The sequence below is a fragment of the Tachypleus tridentatus genome, chromosome 7 (assembly GCF_004210375.1).
Source record: "Tachypleus tridentatus isolate NWPU-2018 chromosome 7, ASM421037v1, whole genome shotgun sequence".
Lineage (NCBI taxonomy): Eukaryota > Metazoa > Arthropoda > Merostomata > Xiphosura > Limulidae > Tachypleus > Tachypleus tridentatus.
Genome location: NC_134831.1, coordinates 122,373,036 through 122,400,150, shown reverse-complemented (window position 1 = coordinate 122,400,150; position 27,115 = coordinate 122,373,036). Strand labels below are relative to the sequence as shown.

The following is a 27,115-nucleotide window of genomic DNA, read 5'->3' as shown; positions in this document are numbered from 1 at the left end:
TTTTTATTAATTTTATTTTCAAGATGTCTAAATCCTCCCAGAATGCAACAGAAATTCTGAAAAACAAAGTTGTGATCAACTATTTAACAGTGACTATAGCATAGTGATATCAAACTGAAACAAATCTTTAGACCTTATTAATAGGTAAACGTTGTATTTTAAGTTTATGTTTTAGAATTCATTATTTCCCTAACAAACAAAGCTATAGATACAAGGATATATATATATATACAACAAAACGTATGTTTGAAGTGTATTGTTGTTGATGTAACTTGGCCAACGTTTATTTATTAATTTTGTTCTATTGGTAACTCGCATTTATTCCCGTACATTTCTGTGTTTTATTTCACGAGCCCAGTAAATGAAACTATACTACATAGAGACAAATTCTGATGAACGCTATATAAATATAATACTACTGTCAGTTGTCTGTTGTATAAACATGTAACTACGTCGCATGGTGTGGATAGGTCTTCACCAAAATGAGTGTAGAGGTTCATTAGGTACATACAAGTTTTCAGTTTTGCGTTTTGTAGTTTTTTATGGGCGTTTTCGCGTGTTTTTTTACCTGTACTTTGCCCCCTATTGATGGATCTTCACCAGATTTGACATAAAGATTTGTTGGGTCCATGCGGAGATGCATGCAAATGTGCAACTTAGCAGGTTTTCTTTTACAGTTTTTGTAAGCATTTTTACGGTTTTTTTGTTCTTTTACAATTACATATGAGGGAAGCAACTCTTCATGTCTTAAGATAACCTTTCATTAATCGTGAATTTACATAACTTCCGTCCAGAGAACGGGTACTCCAGGTAGTATAGAATAATAAATGAGTTGACTAGCCTAGTGTTGAACCAATGCCTTTCACGTGCGGACAAACACAGAGTATTTATTCAAGATAAATATATCCCCCGCTGGAACAGTGGTAAGTCTTTGGATTTACAACGCTAAAATCAGCGGTTCGATTCTCCTCGGTTGACACAGTAGATACTTCCATGCGGCTTTATTATAAGAAAAACGGACACACACACACACACACACACACACACACATTAAGATAAACAATTATTTGTACAAACCATTGTTTGTAAAAATGCGTTTGGCACCAATACTGCGAAACAAAATATTGATATGAACCGATAATTTGAGTACAGTAACAACATGTCAGACAATTACTGATTTTATTGACATAACTTCTTTTTGAAAACCATGTTTTATGCAAATATTATTCACTTATTTTGCTTTGTTTTTTTTCTTTTTTTATTGGATACATTTCGGTATTTCAAAGTTTATTCAGCTGATGTGATTGTGAAAACCAGTTGTACTTAACAATATTTACAACAAGATGAAATTACAGATAATAAATCAATGGAAAGGATAGTTTAAAATTACAACTCGCAAGTAACGGAAAAGCTTGCCTTGGAAAAACGTTGTAAGCGTGTATTTCATATTAAATGGCGTAAAAAGTAAACAAAGGTTGAGGCGAAGTTGCTAACGTTTATTTTATACTAAACGACGTATCGAAGAAAAGTTTGCTTCGTACTCGAGTGAGGCTAAGCCTAAAATATATTTTTTTTAAACTCGAATAGGACTAAGCCTAAATTTTTTTGTTTTAATTCCGCTAGGATAGTTTTAACCAGAACATTCAGTGCACATTAGCGAATTTTATAAACCAGTTTTTAAAGAACCGTTGATGGTATGCCGTGTAATAAATAAATAGTGGTTAGATAGATAATAGTGGGTAACGAATGCTAGGACTATTAATATACTGGCTAAATAACAAAGCATTTCCCGCGCTTTTTTAGTGTTTGGGCTGCGACATGTGATTTGAAATTGGTAAGGTAACTGAAATCTTTCAGCGCATCACGAACTTAACGACCAAACATAAGAAACATAGAAGTCTTCAAATGTCACACAGAGGTATTCAGAAACCGTTTAAAAATCACCCTAATAGGTATTGTACATCAAGCCGAGTATAATATTATGTCTGTAGCTGCTTTGAAAGTGTTCCTGTCTACTAATCCCACTGCTGACTATCGTGATACTTCGATCTTCCCTACCAAATTGCAGGTAAACTCGTTCGTACCTCAGATGAAAACTAAACATAAAAAAGTAATAGCACAAGCATAAAAAGTTGTCAGTTGGTAATTAATGATTCTGAGAATGTAGCTTTACTGATATATATTGAGTTTACTATCAGTGGGTAGACCTTTGTACTAGCTAGTGTAGAGACTTTATGGTGATGTGTTTCATCTTCACATTTGTCACTTAATAAACGAAAACTTGTCTGAAAGATACGTCTTAAATCACCCTCTTTTAAAGATTCTGGATTGAACTTACTTTTAATATTCAACAAACTGTAGTCTTAGGACATCCCTTGGCTCTTGGAGCACGTGTATGTGTGTGCGCGTTTTCTTACAGTAAAGCCACATCAAGCTATCTGTTGAGTCCTTCGAGGGGGAATCGGACCACTGATTTTAGCGTTGTAAATCCATAGTCTTACTGCTGTACTAGCGGGGAACTTTGGAGGACGTTAGTAATGATTTAGAGCTAATATATTATTTTAGGTTTATGTATTTTCCTGGTATTTGTTAAATGTTGTCTGGATGAGAAAAAAATTACAGACATATCTCAAAGTGTTTAATTGTACATCTAAGGTCTTATAACGCAAAAAAAAATGTTTTGGACACAGCACAAATAGCTAGCCTGCTTGTGTAGTTCTGCGCTTAACAAATACATTAATAAATATTCTTTATTTTCACGAATTTACCCACCTGATTAAAGATAGCGTTTCGATTTGCTTACTTAAGTCGTTATCAAGTCTGGCATACTTAAAACAATTAACGCGAATTACAAATCAGCCGTTGTAAGCTCCACTGAATAAGTGAATTACAAATACTGAATGGCAGAGAAGAGAAAATACTAAAGTTTGTCATTTTGCTACTTTATCACTCAAAAAAGTTGTTTGTATTTTGTATATTTCGCGCAAAGCTACACAAGAGCTATCTGCGCTAGTCATCCCTAATTTAACGGAATAAGACTAGAGGGAAGGCAGCTTGTCATCACCACCGCCAACTCTTTTAGGCTACTCTTTTACCAACGAATAATGGGATTGACCGTCACTTTATAACGCCCCCACGGCTGAATGGGCAAACATGTTTAATGCGACGGGGATTCGAACCCGCGACTCTCAGATTACGAGTCGAGCGCCTTAGCCACGTGACCATGCTGGATCTCTGGGCTATGGTTATGATGAGCCCTTAGATTCATAGTATATATACTTACTTAACTATAGTTAACACGAGCCCTTAAATTCACAGTCTAAGTACTGGGTTTTAGTTCATGCGTCAGATAGGTTTCTTTCACACAGTGCTCTTACAGTTCCATATTAAGTTTGTAATAATTATGTAAGAAAAAGTTTGTTTGTTTGTTTTATTTCGCTCGAGGACCTTCTAGATCTTTCATTTTCAAGTGACAGACTAAAAGGAACGCAGCTAGTCAACATCACCCACCGCCAACTCTTTAATCAACTAATAGTAGGATTTAGCATAATATAACAACTCTCTAAAGACTGAAAGGGAAAGCATATTTAGTGTTTGGATCCTAAAGTGTTGAGAGCTGATTGTCCCGCCCATCAAGTTGTACCAGTCCTCCAAAACATCCTAATCCGTGGATAATAGTACTCGGTCATCTTAACCAGAGAAGACGTTCACTTTCTAGTCCATTCTCAAGAACGCAGTAAAATGTTCAGCGCGCTGGACTGTGAATTTAAAGTTCTCATCTGAGTTCCATGCTTTGAGACCGTGAATACGTTAAAACTATAATGGTTCAAATCCCACTATTAGATCAGAGAACAGTTGACAGTGAAAGTACTGTTGGATTCTCTCTGGTCTGTCAGCTCGAAATTAGAGACAACTGATACAAATCGCATTTAAGAAGTCTGGAGTGAGCATATCACAAAAAACGAACCCAACGTCTGGAGCTTATTTACGTTTGCCCTAATTTGCATGGGACATTTCAGTTTAGATATGTTTTTTTTTAAGAGATTTCCTCGTAATCAGCTTGTTTGTTTGTTTTTGTATTTCGCGCAAAGCTACTCGAGGGCTATCTGCGCTTGCCGCCACTAATTTAGCAATGTAAGACTAGAGGGAAGGCAGCTAGTCATCACCAACCACCGCCAACTCTTGGGCTACTCTTTTATCAACGAATAGAGGGATTGACCGGTAATATTATAACGCCCCCACGGCTGAAAGGGCGAGCATGTTTGGTGCGACTGGGATTCGAACCCGCGACTCTTAAAAGTACGATTCGAGTGCCTTAACCACCTGCCATGCTGGGTCTAGATATGAACAAGAATACTACTGAAATCCAAATATAAACGTTCTCCAATCTTTTGACTTAATTTGGTGTATTCACTTCAACAATAAAGTTCCTCAATGAACTGTCTCATCTTTATCCAACACAGGGATTAAACATCGAATTCACTGAATAATTTATCTTTACTAGTTAAACACTTACGTCTGGTCTGATAGAAGTGGTACGACTAATAATGCAAAATGGACTTTAAAATAGTTTTATTTTGTGAACGTCGTAAATAAACAATCGGTTGTTGCGTTTTTCCCAGTACGTCTTATCTTAATCTATTCGATGGTATTATCTTATTAAAACCAAATATATTAGCCATGAGATAATAATTTAAAATAATCTAAGACGCCTCCTTTTGACAAAAAAAATCTTGTGGTGTAATAAAACAAATTGTTTGATTGTTTAATGAGTCAACCTTTAGTTGAAAAAGTCGAGGTTCGATAGACGCGGTGAGTACAAAAAATTTCACGGGCTAAGACAATCGTTGGTTGTGCTCTAACCTTGGATAGCCGCAAAAAACGTGACGCCTTTGTTGAATGCAACATAAATTGACAGGACCTGAGACTAAAAATAAGTAAAAGATAACACTAACTGTGTATAGAAAACAAAACCCATTCATTAAGACAGTTTGTCGTAAAGTAAACAGAAAAACGTCCGAACATAACGAGAAAAATTTGTGTTTTCACACAACATTTTGTTAAGCCTATAACTTTATTCCTGTGACTTCACACTAGGTTTCATTATTATGTTCTTGCAACAAAGCAGATTGAATTAAAGATGAGCTAACCCAAGGTTGTTTTAATGATGGTAAATGGAGTTGTTGGAAGGATAGTCTTTAGGCATATGATGAAACTTTGCTTTTCCCCCCCAATTCGTTTTTTTAAATTTAGCTTCGCATGAAAGAACATTTATATATTTCGCACTTCTTAAAAAACAAGTGTAGATGACTCACGATCACGGATTACTTCCCTTTAGAAATGTGATATGCTAATTTCAAGTTAGAATAATTCGAACGTAAAATGTACAGGCTGTGTTGAAGGATAGCAATATATATTTGATTTTATAAATTTACAGGGTAATGACTAGTGAATTAAAACAGTTTTTATATTCTAAGCGTTATATGTATATGTAACACACTCACACAAATACATGTATATAACAGAGGTGTGTATCTCATCATAGCAGTCGATACGATACGTATCTAGATACCAAAGTTTTACCAACGGTTTGTTACATAGTTTGACAGTCACGTCTGTAATTTATTGTTTATATTACTAACATTGTCTTATTTAAATACTTTACACTTTACAATAATTTTTCAACTTCTCAGGTTTGAACAACTAAACAACAGCTGACAAGAGACGTAAAACAAAATAATTAACATCTGTTTTGTTGTTGTTAATTTGTTATGTGACTTTACACGTAAGATTTTTGATAAATAAGTGAAGACAACATCCAGTACTCCACACTGATCTTTCTTTATTGAATTATTAATGTTTAGTGGAAATAAGTTATTAGAAATTCTGATTTTTATCTGTACAAAAGACTTGTAATGTTTACCGAAACCAAATTTCATGAAGATACGTAAAAAGTATCGTCTCGTATCGGACGTATCAATACTATCCTATCATGGCTTCATAATACAACGTTCGAATCGTATCTCTGTATCTCCACGCCTTTAACATATCTATATTTTTAGATGAATGTTACTTCGCAAGACGTAAGAAGAAAAATTTGGATAAATGGTAATAAATAATACAACTTCTAAATGAAAACTTTTAAATTTTGTTTTCTGTGACGTTTCTAAACAATTTTTCTGAGCTAATTCCATTGTAACACGGTCTTTGTAGAAAACGTTTTTATTTAGACGTGTCTATTTATTATTTATTATATTAATATATAAACGCACACAAACAACTAATTATTAATAATTATCGTCTTCATGGACTACTAATTGAGTAAATAGTGCAACTGCACAAAAATATTGGGTGTCGTACCCTTCATATCTAAACAACATAAAATTATGTTTTCGATAATTAAAATAAAGATAATCTTCATTCATTAAATGTCTATAAAGCTCTTGGCCATAAACAGCTCAAGAAAGGAAAGTTATCGCCACGAAAAAGTCGGTAATCTATAAGGAATGTCTTGGTTTTTAGTGCACATTACTACCTGTAAGTGGTTAAGGATGCTATAAGGAATGTCTTGGTTTCTAGTACACATTACTACCTGTAAGTGGTTAAGGATGCTATAAGGAATGTCTTGGTTTCTAGTACACATTACTACCTGTAAGTGGTTAAGGATGCTATAAGGAATGTCTTGGTTTTTAGTACACATTACTACCTGTAAGTGGTTAAGGATGCTATAAGGAATGTCTTGGTTTCTAGTACACATTACTACCTGTAAGTGGTTAAGGATGCTATAAGGAATGTCTTGGTTTCTAGTACACATTACTACCTGTAAGTGGTTAAGGATGCTATAAGGAATGTCTTGGTTTTTAGTGCACATTACTACCTGTAAGTGGTTAAGGATGCTATAAGGAATGTCTTGGTTTTTAGTACACATTACTACCTGTAAGTGGTTAAGGATGCTATAAGGAATGTCTTGGTTTCTAGTGCACATTACTACCTGTAAGTGGTTAAGGATGTTAATAAGACATTTTCAACAGTTTCCTTGGAAAAGGATCGCTGTCAGTTTCTTCAAATGTAACTAGTAATGAAAACCCGTGTTTTATAAACAACAAGCTTTTCTATTCATTTTACTTATGTGATAAAACAGTTGCATTCTAAAGTTCTGAATAGCTAGACAGTTTCTACTGGAATGACTTGCACCGTTTTCATCACCAACAGCTGTTTCTGACAAGTTACTGTACACAATTAACTAAATTTATCTTAGATGCACTGAGTTATGTCAACTGAATATTAGTAAAAGAACAGATCTCCATACACTCAACCACTGTTAGATAATTATTTGTTTTGAATATTCGAGGAAAGCTGCCACATGAGAGCTAGCTTCGAAAGACTGAAGGGAAGAAGCAAGTAAACAGCACACAACACATGCCGTCAACTCTTGGGCTACTCTAATCGGATAGTTGGATTTGACCGTCGCTCTGACACCACAGCTACGGCCTCAAAGTGCAGAGCGTGATTTCACGACAACTGAACGAGAAAAGTAGACCATATGATTCACGAGACTTTCATGCTAACCACTAAGTCACACTCAGTCCCTAGCCGGCCATAGGCACGGGAAGAGAGGGCTAAGCCGAAAGACACACGGAGAAGACCTGAGACGTGTATTCTCAAGACAGCTGGTACGGGTTTTAAATACTCCTCAGTTTTAAACTCCCTTTATTTATCTGAAGATGATCCCAGAAGGTCGAAACGTTGTTCTATACTTTATTTTATTTAAAGTTTTAATACCCATACCAACCGTCTTGAAAATACGATTTTTACTTCAAGTGGATTTCTCGTCATCACGGACCTCAGATATACTTCTTATCCGTAACTCAAGGAACACGCCAGAGCAGAAGATATATTGTTCTACAGATAAACATTAATCTTACAGCGGTTTAGACGTAAGTGGATTTTCAGTGCCATTTAAAAACACACTTTCGTAACCTGTTGATGCACAAACTTACTTATGGGTTCATTACTTTGTTAGTTACGTAGTCCCTGAAACATGAGTAACACACAATTGATTTTAACCAAAATACCATCAAATCTACTTACTAGTTTCATCCTCTTTGTATTTCAAATAGGAAATTAGCACTTTTTTTTTCATTTGATATCAGTTATTAACATTAAGTGTTTTAATAGGCAAAAACCCACAAAAACCATAGACGTATTTAACATAGTGAAATACATTGAACCTCACCAGTGAGCGTATAAAAAGAAATCCGTGCTTCACGGGTTAACCGGGATTTGAATGTTATACCTTACCATTGTATTCTTTCCCATACCCCGCGGCTTACTTTGTTCCTGTGATAATTCTCTGGATTTCCGAGTTGGAGAGTCAGGTTCGATCACGTGCAAAACCACACGAAATATTCCCCACACTTTAAGTTATGGATACGTTAAAATAATGCGGTCAGTTCCTCAGTGAGAGGTAATATTATGCTTAATGGTTACGTTTATCTGGTTAGTAGTTCAAAATTAGGGAACATAGTTCATAGTCTTAGTGGCTTTGCCATAAATAAAAAAGTACAAATACCCTTAACATTCTCAGAAGGGCCCGGCATGACCAGGTGGTAAGGGCACTCGACTTGTAATCTGAGTTTTGCGGGTTCGAATAATCCCCGTTGCACCAAACATGGTCGCCCTTTCAGCCGTTATAATGTGACGGTCAATCCCATTATTCGTTGGTAAAAGTGTAGCCCAAGAGTGGGCGATGGGTGGTGATAACCAGCTGCCTTCCCTCTAGTCTTACACTGCTAAATTAAAATAGCTAGCGCAGATAGTCCTCGTGTGACTTTGCGCGAAATATAAAAAACAAATACTCTGAAACATGAATGCGACATGCTAAAGATAAAACCTGTATCAAATTTGATTTAAAAAAATGAAAATTTAACTTAAAAATTTTGAAAGAAAACATCAATAGTTAATTACATTTATTAACAGTTTTAAATAAGTACAGACAGCCTATTGTTTAAGTTTAACAACAAAACCAGATAGATTAGTTTTTCAGGTTTGGCCTAATTTCAGTTAGTAAGAAAGTAGTCGATATATCAAAAGAACCGCTAATCTTTTATTTTGTTCTAAGAACTGTTATACAGTGGCAAGTACAACTATTTTATGTATCAAGTGAATCATTTATTATTACAAAGATATATTTCGTTAACTAACGACCAGAAAACAATGGGCAAGCTATCAGCTACGTCTTCAAGATCAACTCCAAACAGAAAACGAACTTGATACGTAATTTTTAAACGTTAAGAAAACAATACAGAAAATACTCTATGCCAATCTAACAGTAGTTTTATCAATCAGTTACTTTATATTTATCTCAATTATTGGAATTAATTTGTTTGTTTGTTTTGGAATTTCGCACAAAGCTACTCGAGGGCTATCTGTGCTAGCCGTCCCTAATTTAGCAGTGTAAGACTAGAGGGAAGGCAGCTAGTCATCACCACCCACCGCCAACTCTTGGGCTACTCTTTTACCAACGAATAGTGGGATTGACCGTCACATTATACACCCCCACGGCTGGGAGGGCGAGCATGTTTAGCGCGACGCGGGCGCGAACCCGCGACCCTCGGATTACGAGTCGCACCCCTTACGCGCTTGGCCATGCCAGGCCCTATTGGAATTATATTGTCGTCACAACTTGTTGGGCAAAATAATTTTGTCCTTGTCTAATGAAATAAATCCAAACGATTAAACATCTCCATACACACAATAAAGGCTCCGGCATGGCTAGATGGTTAAGGCACTCGACTCGCAATCTGAGGGTCGCAGGTTCGAATCCCTGTCACACCAAACATACTCACCTTTTCAGCTGTGGGGGCTTTATAACATGCCAGGCAATTCCACTATTCGTTGGTAAAAAGGTAGCTCAAGAGTTGGCGGTGGGTAGCTGTCTTCCCTCTAATCTTACACTGCTAAATTAGGAACGGCTAGCGCAGATAGCCCTCGTGTAGCTTTGCGTGAAATTCAGAAGAAACCAAACGACCTCTGAGAACCATGGAAAGAGGGATAAAAAAAATCGACTTGTTGTGTATGCTAGATGGAAAGTTATAAATATGATCGAGCCCAGAATGTATATACCGTGAAAATTTGTTAGTTTGTTTGTAAGTAAGCGCAAAGCTACACAATTGGCTATCTGTACCGCTCTCCACCACGGGTAGGGAACCACGGGCTCTAGTCCGCTGTGCCACTTTGAAATAAAAAACGACAACAACATATACACCTAAACTGGTTGTTGTGTATATAACCTTGCAACTTAAATGAAATTGATTGCTGCTAACACCTCTCTCTTTCTATCTATCTATAAAAATATACAGGAAGAGAGAGAGAAGGGTTGTGGATTACAATAGGTAGTAAAAACCATAAAAAGACTGTTGACACTTATAACAAACTCGTTCAATATGAAACCTGATCTATCATTTAATTCATTGCGTCATACCAAATTATACTGGTTTCAGGAAATTCCAACCAGGTACAAGAGCAAATTAAAAAACAGAAACAAAATTAGACATCCTGTGGTGGTGAACTGTATGTAAAATGTGTTTTTCTTTTCTTGAATCACCATAGTGAAATTTTATAGACTTTGAACAAAATTTAGCATTTATATTCTTAAATATATTCTTCTGAACTGTGTATGTTCAGCTGCTATACACAGATGAATGACTGATACAAAGTATTATATATATTTTAATACCATTTATCAATAAGTTGGCCAACCAATCACCTTACATTTACTCTGCTCGATGATATTTTGAGGGCCAATAGTATTCGATTACTGACCAAATACTTCGAATACAGGTAACAAAATCTTTCGAAACGACTTGGAGGAAAGTTTGATCGCATATAATAACGTATCTCGTTACTTGTTTAATGTTTTAAGATGCAACACAGTCAGTTTACTTTGATTTATGCAAAAATAGCTCGCGCTGACGAACCAACTTGACACACGTACACACCCACCACACTGCCTAAACAACTTAACACGCACACCAAACCGTTATTATCCAAAACCAAACTATCACAGATGTATCAGGCGCAAGTCCGTATGGCACGTGCAGGAAGCCAGAAGCTCAATCCCTAAATGGCACGTGCAAGCCACGAGAAACTATTTCGTGGCTAGGAGTCATGAATCGATGGTCATTGTTTCCTGTGTCCCTGCTCGGGACAGGGTCATGGGAGAGGGAGATATCCCCGTTGAAGGCGCTAATAACTTTGTATTAAATTTCACAGCGGATTATTCGATTCAGTGGTATTACGTTCCATCCTTTCAAGACTGTAATAACGATATGGAAAGGAAAAGCCATTTAATACGATTGAGCCTCAGTACTGCATGGCTTCTCCTATGACTCCAATTGAACTACAAACAAAAGTTCCCATGAACATCAGAACAGGCCCATTTGTCAACCTAGAAAATATCATATATTGAAGCTATACAATAATGTAATACAATTTTCTGCGCAATATTTATGCATTTAAATATCTTCGAAACGCCCTCTGTTAATATTATAGTTCGTAAATAAAATACAAACATTGAGTGCTGAGTACATATTTTTTTTCGCTTTTGCAACATACATCACATAGGAAGCCACCATTAATATATATATATATATTACAACTGATATTTTAATGATAAATTATTTTTATATACATTTAAAAATGAAAAAATATATACCATGATGAATTTAGTTGAAAATCTTTCTTAAAAATCCTTTACCGTTCAGCGAAGAGCCGTAATATCACTCTCTATATGTGTTTTTTTTTCTTTATTAATGTTCCTGCTCGTCCATGTTCATGCTTTAATTATCTTTAAAAAAATGGTTGAAAAAACACATAGCAATCAAATAAGAAAAGTTTTACTTTTTTACTACCTACATGTTTGTTCCAAAAACCTATGTTACAAAATTAGCCCTTTCTCACAGGAAGAGGTAATAAACGTGTGACAGAAAGAAGTGAAAAAGACATAAAAATAAAAATGGATGAACCTTCTAGTACATAGAGGATTGAATTGAACGCAATGGTACACAAGGGCTATCTGCGTTACCCGTCCCTAATTTAGCAGTGTAAGGCTAGAGAGAAGGCAGCTTGTCGTCACCACCGACTAACAGCTCTTAGACTAGTCTTTTATAAACGAATAGTGGGATTGACCGTCATGTTATAACACCCCCACAGCTGAAAGAACGAGTATGTTTGGTGTAACGGGGTTCGAACTTGCAACCCTCGGAGTAGGAGTCGACCACCTTAACCCCTTGGCCATGCCGGGTCCCTAGACGAAGAAAGAAGGATTCATGTAGGTATTATTCAATAAACGTCTTAACCACTTGGCCATGCCGGGTCTACGTAGTGGACTGAAGTCTTAGAAAAATAATTCATATAATAATTTATGTTACTCGTGGTTGAGACCTTAAACCCGCAAACAATAAAATAAATATTCAGATGTTCTGGAAATATGTTTAAAGATAGGTTACTTTTCAAAATGTCGACTTGTCCTACCACGAAACTGTCAGAATGTTTGTGAAAGACGTGTGGCTGTGTATGTGACTTTTAAACTTTCCATAACCATTGAACTTCCAATTCGCCGAAACGTAATACGCTGTTTCGAACAAAGTATTTCCCACTCGCCAAAAGATGCATTATTTCGAACAAATTACTTCTCACTAACCCAAACATAACACACTGTTCCGGGCAAAATATTTCCCATTCGCCAAAAAAATAATACATTATTTGGGACAAATTACTTCTCACTCGCCCAAACATAATACACTGTTTCGGGCAAAATGTTTCCCATTCGCCAAAAAAATAATACATTATTTGGGACAAATTACTTCTCACTCGCCCAAACATAATACACTGTTCCGGGCAAAATGTTTCCCATTCGCCCTAACATAAGACATCTTTTCGGGTAAACCCGATATTGTATTCCTCTCTCTCGGCACTTAGGTTAACAAAACACTGCTCTTTTTAGCATTGTTTCAGACTTCTTAATAGTACGTTTAAAACATAACCGACATTTGTGCTTAATATTTAACATGTCCAGCTTGTTCTATACCTAAATCCCAAGAAATACAAATATATAAACACAAATACATTCTTGTAGACATTTTCAGAGAATATACTTTTTTTATTTTATTTTGATAGTTTTTATCGTCTACAGCTTGATTATCGTGAATACAGAATAAATTATATTCTTATATAGCTGAAGAATGAATAACTTTGTTGTTAAAATCATTGGTCTTTTGGAATCTTTCATTCTAAGCTTTCCTTCTACCCATCTTAGGCCCGGCATGGCCAAGCGTGTTAAGGTATGCGACTAGTAATCTGAGGGTCGCGGGTTCTCATCTCCGTCGCGCCCAACATGCTCGCCCTTTCAGCCGTGGGGGCGTTATAATGTGACGATCAATCCCACTACTCGTTGGTAAAAGAGTAGCCCAAGAGTTGGCGGTGGGTGGTGATGACTAGCTGCCTTCCATCTAGTCTTACACTGCTAAATTAGGGACGGCTAGCACAGATAGCCCTCGAGTAGCTTTGTGCGAAATTCAAAACAAACAAATCTACCCATCTTTCGATGACTCAGCGACACGTCTGATGATTTATAACACTAAAATTAGGTTTTGATAACCGTGGTAGGCAGATCGCAGATGGCCCAGTGTGAAGTTTCGTGTTTGGTAATAAACAAACTCTATTTGTAAATGTACATTTGACGTAACAGAATTACACGGGCGCGTGAGAAGGTAGACAAACACTTTGCTTCAGTTGTGGATGAGATTTTAGATACAGTGTAGATCATTGTTTTAATTGTTAAAGGAACTGGTGAAATTATGCGAATATAGGATAGACCGTGTGAGCAATGCGTAGCTTGCAAATGTATCTTTATTACAGACTGTGTAAGAATATTGTTTCGGATTCCTGTGTACAGGGCTCATTAGTCATCGAAACTGTCGTTTCGGATTCCGTTCTACACGACATGTAAATCGTCATCGTTTCGCGTTCTATGTACAGAGCTCATAGGTCGTCAAAACTGTAGTTTCTGGTTCCTGTATACAGGACTCATAAATCATCTGTAGTGAGGTATATACAGATAGGACTGACTACTTACCATCGCCTGCAGGCAGCCCTTACGTTTTGAGACAGGTTAATAGCCATGTATCGATCATCTTAGGACCGTCCTGTAGATGGATGAATCGGGTCTCAAATTTTTTTTTAAAAGTGCATTTTCTTTCAAATCACATTTTGTGTATTAGGTGACGTCAGATCTAGAGAAGACTGATGACATGATTCCAGTGACAGATGTCTGAAAGATTCTGTCAGATTTTTATGTTGACGATATCTTATTACAGTAAAATGTACAGTAGTTAACTTGGTGAATTACTCCAATTAGCACAGTGCTGAGTAGAAATGTTAAACAGGGATAGCTTTAATTAAATAACTCAACAGTGAGCAAATTTTATCAGTAGCCCCTGCAGTAGGAAACCAGTTTAAATATTTAATAAATGCCACCGACCGATTGATAAACGGTTAAAGCATACACGGCAAAAGGCAACGTAATAAATATGGTAAACAAGTTAATAAATAATCGGTTAAAATACTAAAATACAGCAAGAAATTAGTCTAACTAGAACGTGCATGTTATCTACTCATAAGAAAATAGTAGAAATGTAACGTCAAACAATGATGTAACAATAATAGTTCATAAAGTATCGATTAAAATATAATATCACATAAAGTTTCAAACGAGTTAGTGTGGTGTGCATGTGGTCCGGTAATAAAGAACCAGTTGAAACTACAGCTGATTTAACTCCAAACTGCGGTGATAAAGAAATCAAACAATCATAAACTGAAACCGAAGTCCAATTCGCCCACTTACATTTTTTAGCAGTTAAATATCAATTAAACTTGAGAGAAATTGTTATACAAAGATGTTAATTTCTAAAATTGGGTTCTTGCACTCGAAACCTGCCACGCTTTATTCTTTTACGACATTAATGTTTTTGTTTTTAGTATAACGTTAAAATATTCATGTTACGTTCTGAAGACTTGTAATACTGAGTTACACGAATAAGGCTGTAATCAATTTGAATTAACAATTATACATCATAAAACCTTTTACAGAAGTAAATAAAAAATTTATATGACTAAGTTACATTTATTCCTCAAGACTGCGTTTGTAAATTTCAAACATTGTTGTAATTTTTATATTCTTTACTCACACCATTTCCATATCTTTGTTGTAATTTTTATATTCTTTTCTCACACCATTTCCCTATCTTTGTTGTAATTTTTATATTCTTTTCTCACACCATTTTCCTATCTTTGTTGTAATTTTTATATTCTTTTCTCACACAATTTTCCTATCTTTGTTGTAATTTTTATATTCTTTTCTCACACCATTTCCCTATCTTTGTTGTAATTTTTATATTCTTTTCTCACACCATTTTCCTATCTTTGTTGTAATTTTTATATTCTTTTCTCACACCATTTTCCTATCTTTGTTGTAATTTTTATATTCTTTTCTCACACCATTTCCCTATCTTTGTTGTAATTTTTATATTCTTTTCTCACACCATTTTCCTATCTTTGTTGTAATTTTTATATTCTTTTTCTCACACAATTTTCCTATCTTTGTTGTAATTTTATATTATTTTTTCTCACACCATTTCCCTATCTTTGTTGTAATTTTTATATTCTTTTCTCACACCATTTTCCTATCTTTGTTGTAATTTTTATATTCTTTTCTCACACCATTTTCCTATCTTTGTTGTAATTTTTATATTCTTTTCTCACACCATTTCCCTATCTTTGTTGTAATTTTTATATTCTTTTCTCACACAATTTTCCTATCTTTGTTGTAATTTATATATTCTTTCGCTACACTGTTTCACTACCTTTGTTATAATTTATATATTCTTTCGCTACACTGTTTCACTACCTTTGTTGTAATTTATATATTCTTTCGCTACACTGTTTCACTACCTTTGTTGTAATTTATATATTCTTTCGCTACACTGTTTCACTACCTTTGTTGTAATTTATATATTCTTTCGCTACACTGTTTCACTACCTTTGTTATAATTTATATATTCTTTCGCTACACTGTTTCACTACCTTTGTTGTAATTTATATATTCTTTCGCTACACTGTTTCACTACCTTTGTTGTAATTTATATATTCTTTCGCTACACTGTTTCACTACCTTTGTTGTAATTTATTTATTCTTTCGCTACACTGTTTCATTACCGTTGTTGTAATTTATATATTCTTTCGCTACACTGTTTCACTATCTTTATTCTCTGTTTTTATGACTTGACGTGTATGATATGCCATCTTCAGAATCATAATATCCGATTTTCGTTCAAATACTCAACCTCTTCAAAGTCTGTCACTCCAGAGTTGATTTACACATCGAGGTTATTGTTATAAAATATCATACGAAAGCTCCAGGAAGTTATATTAAAAGTAACTTTTAAATCTAAGAGATTGTGATGTATATTACTTCATATTTTCTTCATTTCTCACGAGTAAAATATTCAAAACGTTATCAAACAGAATGTGTGTGTCAGTCTGCAAGCAAATCAATAAGGGATGATATTCAGATTGAAAAACAATTCATTAATATAACACGTATAAGGCTTGGAAGTTATATTCTTCGACTGGTAGACGGTTATTTTATATTTGGCTATGGTAAAACGTAGAAAACAAATTTTAAAATGCTTAAGGTGTTAATTTACAAAATCAGATTTTTTTTTAAATGATGAATTTACTTTATGTGTCTGAACTGGGTATCTATTTGATAATGTACAAAGTTGCAATGCGCATGGAAAATAATATCGTTTTAAATTAAACTGGACACTTTTAAACAAAAATATTTAAAGAATCACACTTCATGTTCATTCAGAGAGCTTCCCTCTTCCCAGCTCAGTAATAAGTCTGGAGGATTATAAGGTTAAAATATATTTCGATGCTCGAGATGAGCACACCATCGATAGCCCATCGTGAAATTTTGGGATTAAAAACAAGTCAACATTTGGACTAAACGATCTATATGTGAATTATATATAAATAACAAACACCAAATATAAATTATTTATGAAATATTTTTAATGCTAGTGAAGATCTACAGTCTGTGAAATGTTAAAACCTTTCAGAAAACATGAAGTTTGACCATTTACAGCTTATCTTGTCGACTTAACACGACATGTCTTGTGACAAGATGTGGTCAAGTTAACATGATGTGTCTTGTGACAAGATATCGTCAAGTTAACATGATGTGTCTTATGACAAGATGTGGTCAAGTTAACATGATGTGTTTTGTCACAAGATATCGTCAAGTTAACACATGCCTTGTGACACGATGTCGTCAAGTTAACATGATGTGTCTTGTGACAAGATATCGTCAAGTTAACACAAGCCTTGTGACACGATGTCGTCAAGTTAACATGATGTGTCTTGTGACAAGATATCGTCAAGTTAACACAAGCCTTGTGAACGATGTCGTCAAGTTAACATGATGTGTCTTGTGACAAGATATCGTCAAGTTCACACAAGCCTTGTGACACGATGTCGCCAAGTTAACATGATGTGTCTTGTGACAAGATATCGTCAAGTTAACACAAGCCTTGTGACACGATGTCGTCAAGTTAACATGATGTGTCTTGTGACAAGATATCGTCAAGTTAATACCCATGAAACACATCTTAAGAGTTAAGCAAACAGAACCAATAAAATACGTTTAGTTGACGATAAATAAAAATACTGATTGAAAATGTTATATATTCTGAATTTTCACACGTTTGTAAATTGTCTGGTGTAGGCCTAAGGTTATGTACTCAAAATAAAATCTTTCGGTTGTTTCAGAGCAACTTTTTTCATTCATTTCTATCATTATTAGTTACTACTGATTACTAAATGCATATTTCAGCTGCTATTTATTTATTTGGAATTAAAAGTTTTTTGGTATTTTGTTTTTTGTATTAAATCTGTTTAACTTCTTTTGAAACAATGCCAGTTTGCCCGTTCATATTTATTTGGTTTCAACAATTCCACACCTAAGATAATTAATTGGTACAGATATTTATATTGATAGTAACAAACTACCCGCCTGTGAGCTGTTCCAAAGTATATTTCGATCTGTATTAATAAACAAAATGTTTTCTTTGGGTTTGGGTTGAAACTGTTCCTATGAGTTCAAGCTTACAAATACTTTGTGCGCATGCACTTAAGCACATATGACGTTTGAGATATAAAAAAAAGTAAAGAGCAGAAAACAAGTGCATTTTAACAACCGAAAAAAATAAGCCATTCTCAATGTACTAGCGTTTCTGGCAGCAAAATAATATTGTTTATTTCATGTTTTCGTCTGCCGAACGTTTCAAATCTCCTGAGAGGCCTTCGACAGCTCACTTGTATCTGTATAATTCCGTTCAGTCAGTTTTGACCGTATAATAGCTATTCAGTACTTTTATCTATTTAATTCTATTCAGTCAGTTTTATCCGTATAATTTTATTCAGGTACTTTTATCCGTAAGATTTCGTATAATTTTATTCAGGTACTTTTATCTATTTAATTCTATTCAGTCAGTTTTATCCGTATAATTTTATTCAGGTACTTTTATCTATTTAATTCTATTCAGTCAGTTTTATCCGTATAATTTTATTCAGGTACTTTTATCATTTTATCCGTATAATTTTACAGGTACTTTTATCTATTTAATTCTATTCAGTCAGTTTTATCCGTATAAATTTGTTCAGACATTTTAAACTATATAATTGTTTTCAGTCAGTTTTATCCGTATAATTTTGTTCAGACATTTTAAACTATATAATTCTATTCAATCAGTTTTATCCGTATAATTTTATTCAGACATTTTAAACTATATAATTCTATTCAGTTAGTTTTGTTTGCATAATTTTATTCAGACAGTTTAAACTATATAATTCTATTCAATCAGTTTTATCCGTATAATTTTATTCAGACATTTTAAACTATATAATTCTATTCAGTTAGTTTTGTATTGTATAATTTTATTCAGACATTTTAAACTATATAATTCTATTCAGTCAGTTTTATCCGTATAATTTTATTCAGACATTTTAAACTATATAATTCTATTCAGTTAGTTTTGTTTGCATAATTTTACTCAGACACTTTCATCCGTTTAATTATATTCAGTTACCTTTATCCGCACAATTTGTTCGTATAATTCTACTCAATCAGTTCTATCCGTAATTATCCGTATAATTCTGTGTTTGTTTGGAAGGTTTCAGTTTGATCTGGCATTATTTACGTCAAACGTTTTTAAGAGAGCTTCATAATTTTTTTGTTTTTAATTTTATGGTTAAGCCAAGGGGGAATTGCCGTAAACGAGACCCTTCATTCTACGTATGAGCTATAGGAGCGTTATCGGTAGAACAGTCATCTTACGTAAAGTTGGCGTCTCTTCAGACTAATTAAAAAACAGAGCAAGACTTTTACCTGATGGTGGATTGGAAGTAACATTTTGGAATTACCGAAACTAACATTGAGCTAAATTTCATTAATTAACATAAAAATAAAACAATCATTTCATGATAATTGTGTTTGAGAAACCAAATGAATCTATTTTGTCTCAGCGGCAAATATATAGAAGGAAAATGTCGAATGCATAAGTATATGAATAAGTGATAAAGTGTTTAAAATTGTGCTGAACACGATATATATCACTACGAAAATAAAAAAAGTTAATTTCTAAGATAAAGTTACAAAACATGTAAATGTTTGTTTTTTTTTCATAAAGAGAACTAACTGTAAGCGTTTCTCTAAAATTTCTTGGTATTGTTACCTACCATAATGTATAAAGACAGTTTTATAAATAATAAACACAAAACTAATCACATGTAATCTTAAAATTATCTTAATTCATTTCGTTCTACGTCAACATTGTTTGTTTGTTTGTTTTTCGCACAAAGCTACTCGAGGGCTATCTTTGCTAGCCGTCCCTAATTTAGTAGTGTAAGACTAGAGGGAAGGCAGCTAGTCATCACCACCAACCGTCAACTCTTGGGCTACAATTATACCAACGAATAGTGGGATTGACAGTCACATTATAACGTCTCCATGGCTGAAAGGGCGAGCATGTTTGGCGCGACGGGGATGCAAACCCGCATCCCTCAGATTATGAGTCGCACGCCTTAACACGCTTGGCCATGCCGGGCCTCCTCAGTATTGAACGAAAAACTTGGACATGCCAACTGTACTGCTCAGCTGGGTTCAACGTTATTACCAAAACCAATACAATAAACAGTAACTAAATAAAATATGTTTTTTGTTCCATTTTGCTCAAAGCTAATAATAGCTTGTCTGTGCTAGCCGTCAAGTGGTATACCAGAGGAAAGATGGCTAGTCAGTACCACCCACCGCCAACCCTTGGGTTACTCTTTACAAGGCCCGGCATGGCCAAGCGTGTTAGGGCGTGAGACTCGTAATCTGAGGGTCGCGGGTTCGCATCCACGTCTCACCAAACATGCTCGCCCTTTCAGCCGTTGGGGCGTTATAATGTGACGGTAAATCCCACTATTCGTTGGTAAAAGAGTAGCCCAAGAGTTGGCGGTGGGTGGTGGTGACAAGCTGCCTTCCCTCTAGTCTTACACTGCTAAATTAGGGACGGCTAGCACAGATAGCCCTCGAGTAGCTTTGTGCGAAATTCCAAAAAACAAACACTTTACAAACGAATATTGGGATTGACCGTCATTACAACGTCTCCACAGCTGAAAGGGCGAGCATGTTTGGTGGGATTCGAACCCGCGACCCTCAGATTGCAATCAAGCGCCTAAATCACCTGGCCCATAATAAGGGATCTCAACACGCGACCATATGATTACTGTACTGTTATTACCAACTTTACCAGTGTAGTATAAGCGAACATTTTTTTAATCAATAATGTTTACAGACAGAACAGATATTTTAAGCAAACACTGAAAATCGTGTCTCAGTAGAATTAACCTGTTGATGAATAACTGATGCTACCAAAGATCAAATGAATACAGAGACATCACTTAGGACACTACTTCAGAGAAACACACCGAGGGACTTTAGTTATGTGTTTACATTAAACAAATAGACGCTCTTGGAGTTATAGGAGGTTATCGAAACTACAAACTAAAATCGAGGAAATGTCTCATGAATGTTGAGCTAAATAATCAGACGTCAGCGAGCTTGTAAGAAAACATACAAACTTAGATGTTGAACTTGAAGACCTCGATTAATGAGACGACGATATAATCTGACCATTCTTCTCGGATGGTGAAGGAAATACTTTACTTGTATAGAGAAGAGGTCGTGTAGTCAGTTAAATCAACCAATCCCGTGTTAAAAGAGGATTAGTAATTAACTGGAGAACGTAGAAGTTCGTAAACAAAGTTTAACAGATTAACGGTGTCTCGATAAGAGTTTTTGTCACGAAACAAACTCAGAGCAATTGTAAACAGATAACCAGCTGTATCTCTGAGTAGGCTGATAATCACTCTTCTACTAATATAAAAGGACTTGGAAAATAAGTCCAGTTTGTTAGTCAGATAAGTAATTCAGACAGCTCAGTATCTCAGTCAGAATGTCAACTAAAGATGTCTTCATACCCTTTGTAAGTATTAGTACTTCTTAACATCAGTCACCTGGTAATAACTAACTGTCTATAATAAACCTTAGCAAGTTAGACTGTATTTATGTGTGTAGTGTTAACTGTTTGGACGTATCAATAAAGTCTCGGGTTCGAGTCTCTTTTGTTTGAACTGTAAAGCCTTGAGTTAGTACCTATGAACTCCCTTCCCCCACGACGTACTAGCATAAAAAATAAATTGTACACGTGACAGCAAATAGTATTAGTCGAAGCTTCAACGGCTAAACCGATTCAACCCACACGGTTTGCCCGCCGGTCAGCCCGCGACCACATGACACTAAAGTAATAGCACATGGGTCCACTTAGTAGACGTTTATAAATTTGCCAAATAAAATGTTCTCACAAGACTGACTGTCACATTATAACGCGATCCCCATGGTTAAAAGGACGAACATGTTTGATAACGTAATTCAAAATCGCGACTTTTAGATTACGAGACCAGTGCTGTAGCCTCGAGGCCAAGACAGATTCTGGTAATAATAAAATATTTTGTTTTAGTTCACGTTTGAAGTAGCAGGCTTTACCCTCCCTGCCTAATGCCAAAACAATACCAGTACTATTGGATTTCAACCACAGGCATATATTTCGTCTTGCAACAACGAAAAAACTCTGATATTGTCACATTCTGTGGCGTGGGTAATTTTTATGTTTCGATGTGTTTCTTTTGACTTTTTGGGCATAATATAGAAGAAGTAGAGCCCTTATTAAGGCACTTGATTCAAAGTCCGAAGATCAAGGGTTCGAACCTCCATCAATGAATATGTGTGAAAGCGTTATATGTGACGTCCAATTCCACTATTTGTTGGTAAAAGAGTAACCCAAACGTTGGTGGTGAGTAATATTGACTAGCTGTTTTCCCTCTAGTCTTTCATTGCTAAACTAGAGACGGCTAGCGGATTTATCCCTCTGTGGCTTTGCGCGAAATTCAAAACAACTAAAAGAAAGACAAGTAAATCTATAAGTGAGTTGGTAGCAAAGTACCAGATTGGTATGGTATAGGCAGACAAGATTTGGGATATTGATTCCTATGTAATGAAGAAAACGTGAGAAGAGGAAATTCATCGTGTTATTTACCCTTCAATTAAGTCGTCAACTGCACAAAAACGACTGATGAAGTCCTCATGTCCGTGTGGTGAGATTAATTTAAACACCGTCACGAAATGCAAATCCTGGGGCGTGTTGGTTACTGATCACGAGAGGCTAGCGTACTTAGACACACCCACAGACTAACTGCTATCAGTTTGCTAGCGTAACCTAAACTTAGGAAACCTATCAGATTATCTAAACAATACACGTATCAAATTAAGATGGCCCCAGCTCATCTCTCTCACCAGTTTTAAAGGTTGTTGATGTAGAGTGTAATAAAATAACTTGATCAAAGTGTAGTTTGAACTGGACCTCCCTTTAACTTGGTATTCAAGTTTAAACAATCTACTAAGTTTAATTATTATACCTGATACTGTGTGGTTATACAAGGTGAAGAACTGGATAGTGGTCAATTCCGTTTTTTTTTATTCACTTCACTTATCAAATATTTAGGTTTTGCTCATAGTGGCGACAAAAAATGTTCATACCAACAGCATGTTTGGTACCAGTTCACACACACACATTTATATTGTGAACGAATAGTTGAAGTAATGAAATGAAATGGCTCATTTATTTTTTTATTCACACACAGTCCTGAAACGAAAACGAGAGTGTATATATTTATTTATAATTCCAAATAGATTTTAAAAGACTAAATTTCTATTATCAGTAATTTACTAACGGCCTTTCTTATTATAATCTTCTATAAAGGACAAATCATCTTGTGCAGAAACGATATAGGATTAGCCTTCAGAAACATTTATCTTTCTTTGACGGAAATTATTCGTATGCCATTGTGTATTGTATCTAGCCTAGCTATACTGTTTAAGCTATAGCTGCGTAGCACGTAGAGAAATATGCATTTTCCAGACACACTGGCGGTCTTCTGACCACGAATACCACGTTCTTATGAGGCAATTCGGGTCATTTATTGGAAGGATTGTAAAATAGTTTAATAGTCCAATTATTTATATCGAGCCCTATGAAAACCTAAATTCATGGCCCTGGTAGTTACCATATTAAACAGAAATATATGGTTCTTACTGAAGATCCTGGCAATACTTGCTAATGTGTATGTATGTATGTATGTATCTGTGAAGAACTGAATGACACTATTTCTTCATTTCATCCATTCAATGTATAGGATTTTTCATAGTGACACACAAACACGTTAAACGGAAATATATGATTCTAACACAATTCCTGGTAATTACCACCTTAAACAGAAATATGTAGTTCTAATAAAATCCTAGTAATTACCACGTCAAACAGAAATGAATGGTTCTAACACAGTTCTCTGGTAATTACCACAGAAATATATGGTTCCAACACAAGATCCTGGTAATTAACACGTTAAACAGAAGTGTATGGTTCTAACACAGTTCTCTGGTAATTACCACAGAAATATATGGTTCTAACACAAGATCCTGGTAATTACCACGTTAAACAGAAGTGTATGGTTCTAACACAGTTCTCTGGTAATTACCACAGAAATATATGGTTCTAACACAAGATCCTGGTAATTACCACGTTAAACAGAAGTGTATGGTTCTAACACAGTTCTCTGGTAATTACCACAGAAATATATGGTTCTGACACAAGATCCTGGTAATTACCAAATTAAACATAAAGATAAGGTTCTAACACAAGACCCTGGTTCAACAGAAATACAAGGTTTTAACTTGACAGTATACTTATGAGTAATAAGAGACAGCTCTTGAGTTTTTCTTTCTAATTGTATTTACGTTTATGGCACAGCTGCTAACAAAATCTGCTGTCGTCCGTAAATTTGAGCTACTGGCCAGAGAAAGGTTGTCCACACCATTGACATCCATAGTTCACGCCTATGAACTAATTTTCACTCTTATGACATGCCTATAGACTAAAGTTGGGGTGGGATATTTTATAGTATTTCACAGATTCGAGCCTGTAATCGAGAACCAACCAGGTGTTTTGTAGGTTAAAATGAGAGAAAAAAGGAAAACTGATTATGTGGAGAGCGTTTTATAATTATTTTATGTACAATTTAATAACCAGTCAAATAACACAAACTACCCATTCTACAGCGTGTTTGGAAAGTCACTGTGCAGTTTTCTAATCATATTCAGTCTATTTCAAACCAGCAACTGATAGCAGTGTTTAGAAACAAAATAAGAAGGATCCAGACCTGTGTTTATGCTAACGGAGGTCACTTTCAACATTGTTTATAATTGACATTCATATTTACCTCCTGTATTCTATATTGTAACATGTTTGTTACTAAATATATAAGTGCACAGTGACTTTCCAAACACCCTGTATATTCTGTATTTGTTTCTGTTGTTGTTTGTCTTTCTTTCCAAAATAAAATAATAAGATTAATTTGCACGAATTTTAACGGACACGTCGTCTTCTAAAATTTTATTTTTCGGGTCAATTCTGAATCAATTATTTTTCACGTTTAATCTTATCGATTTATATCGATGACCGAGAGTCAACGTTAAGAGCACGAATATTACATCTATTTCTGGAACGAAATAGTGAACAAGTCACGACCATAAACATGTGGATGGGAGACTGAAGTGTGTGAATATAGATCAACAAATGACCTCGACCTGAAATTCTGTTTGGCCTGTTAACAAGGTAAATAATATGTAATATTACAATTGTTACTTCATAATTCTGATTAGTTATTATATTTTCCCCCCTTTTCATCGACCATTACAAAATGTGTAATTACTCTAAGAAACATGAACAACTTAGGATTAAACTCTGCTGCAAGGTTAAGTAATACTAACCAGCTAATATTTCCCTTTTATATTAACCACTACCAACACATAATTCTACTAATAAACACAAGTTAGGTTTAACATTAACTAGTTATTAGTTTCCTTTCATTTTACTGTCCCCTAAAGAACGCATAAGTCCAACATTAAACGTAAACATTTTAGGTTGAAACCTCGCCGTAAAGTTAGTTAAACATAACGAAACGAAGTTTGATAAAATTCCCATCTTATTTTATAACAAAAACCATCGACTCTTGTAATAAGCTGATTTCTGACGTTGGGGTTATTTCATTGACTCTTGTAATAAGCTGATTTCTGACGTTGGGGTTATTTCTTTTGTATACCAAATCTGAACTTGTATTAATTAAGGATTGTCTTAGTTTTATTTGTTGAATTATGCCCCCAACTAGCAACAATACAACAACATGGATAACCCTATTTACTGTCTTACAGTGTGTCATGCTTAGACGAGGTATTATTACGGAAGGAAATGTGCCTTTGCCTCTTAAACAAAGCAATAGTACGCTAAGCGACAATAGTGATAAAAAGATATATATATAGGAAACCTGTGTAATCGGTACAGAAGTGTATTGCATAGTTTAGGGGGAAACAATTACACAGATTTCCACACTGTTACCTTGATATAACAGACTTACCTGTTGATAAAATGGACCGGCTGGCAACAATTTTATCCGTAGTAGGAGACAAAATGGCGCTGACACCAAACTTCAGGTGCTGGGAGTCACTTCTTTTGTTTTCCGAAGACAGACTCTCAAACTGTTTCATAGACGTTAAGGAGTCAGTGCCGATGGTCGAGCACGTGGTGTAACCCGTACACGCTGAGCACGAGATGTCCGCGCTCCCTCCAGTGCACGGAGAGAGCGGTACAGGACGAGCGAGGAATGGCCCGTGGTGACCTGCAGCAGCAACTACGGCTCGGTCCCGCAAAAGATTTTCCACCAAAAATGAATTGTTCGAAGGAGGGGTCCCAGATGGAGAAAAAGAAGACGGCTGGTGTATGGATGCGGGGAGAGACACCGCGGCGATCGGACACCGTAATAATGTAGGATAAACTGGCTGAGCTATTACATTAGGATACATGCCGCTCTTATTTAGGACATTCAGATCCACATGTACTACATTATAGCCTCGCGAACTCTTTACTTGGTCCTTATTCAACCACTCATAAAAAAAAAAAAGTGTTCTGTCTATCCTACTCCGACGACCGATCTGTCAGCGCCAGCACTACTCTGTGTGTTTCTCGCGCCTTCGCCATGAATTATACAAAAGCCCGAGCTGGCTTCGAAATGATTTTGTAATGCGCGCACTGCGACACATGAGCACCCAATAAACTAGGTAGGCCGGCTTATAAGGCCGTCACATGAATGCATGGTCGGTTTGAGAACGATACACTGATTGGTTAAAATCGTCTATGGCTCGTGCCGATTATGTACTGAAAACCCGCCTCTTTGATGTTGAAAGGCGGATGTGTGAGATCTCGTATCGGAGTGGGGAGTGTGTTACTGACAGCAGTGATGTATGAGAAACAACCGAGAGAGCTCACAGCTCAGGTTA

At 35.5% G+C, this 27,115-nt stretch overlaps 1 protein-coding gene across 1 annotated transcript in view; it reads right to left on the bottom strand.

Annotated features, from left to right (window-relative positions):
• Nucleotides 1-26,859, bottom strand: part of LOC143256515 (homeobox protein DBX1-B-like) — a 40,470-nt gene extending 13,611 nt beyond the window's left edge. Inside the window, exon 1 of the mRNA XM_076513848.1 lies at nucleotides 26,197-26,859. Coding sequence (XP_076369963.1) covers nucleotides 26,197-26,641 — 445 coding nt within the window. The 5' untranslated portion in view covers nucleotides 26,642-26,859. The remainder of the gene's footprint in view (nucleotides 1-26,196) is intronic.
• Nucleotides 26,860-27,115: the final 256 nt, after the last annotated feature.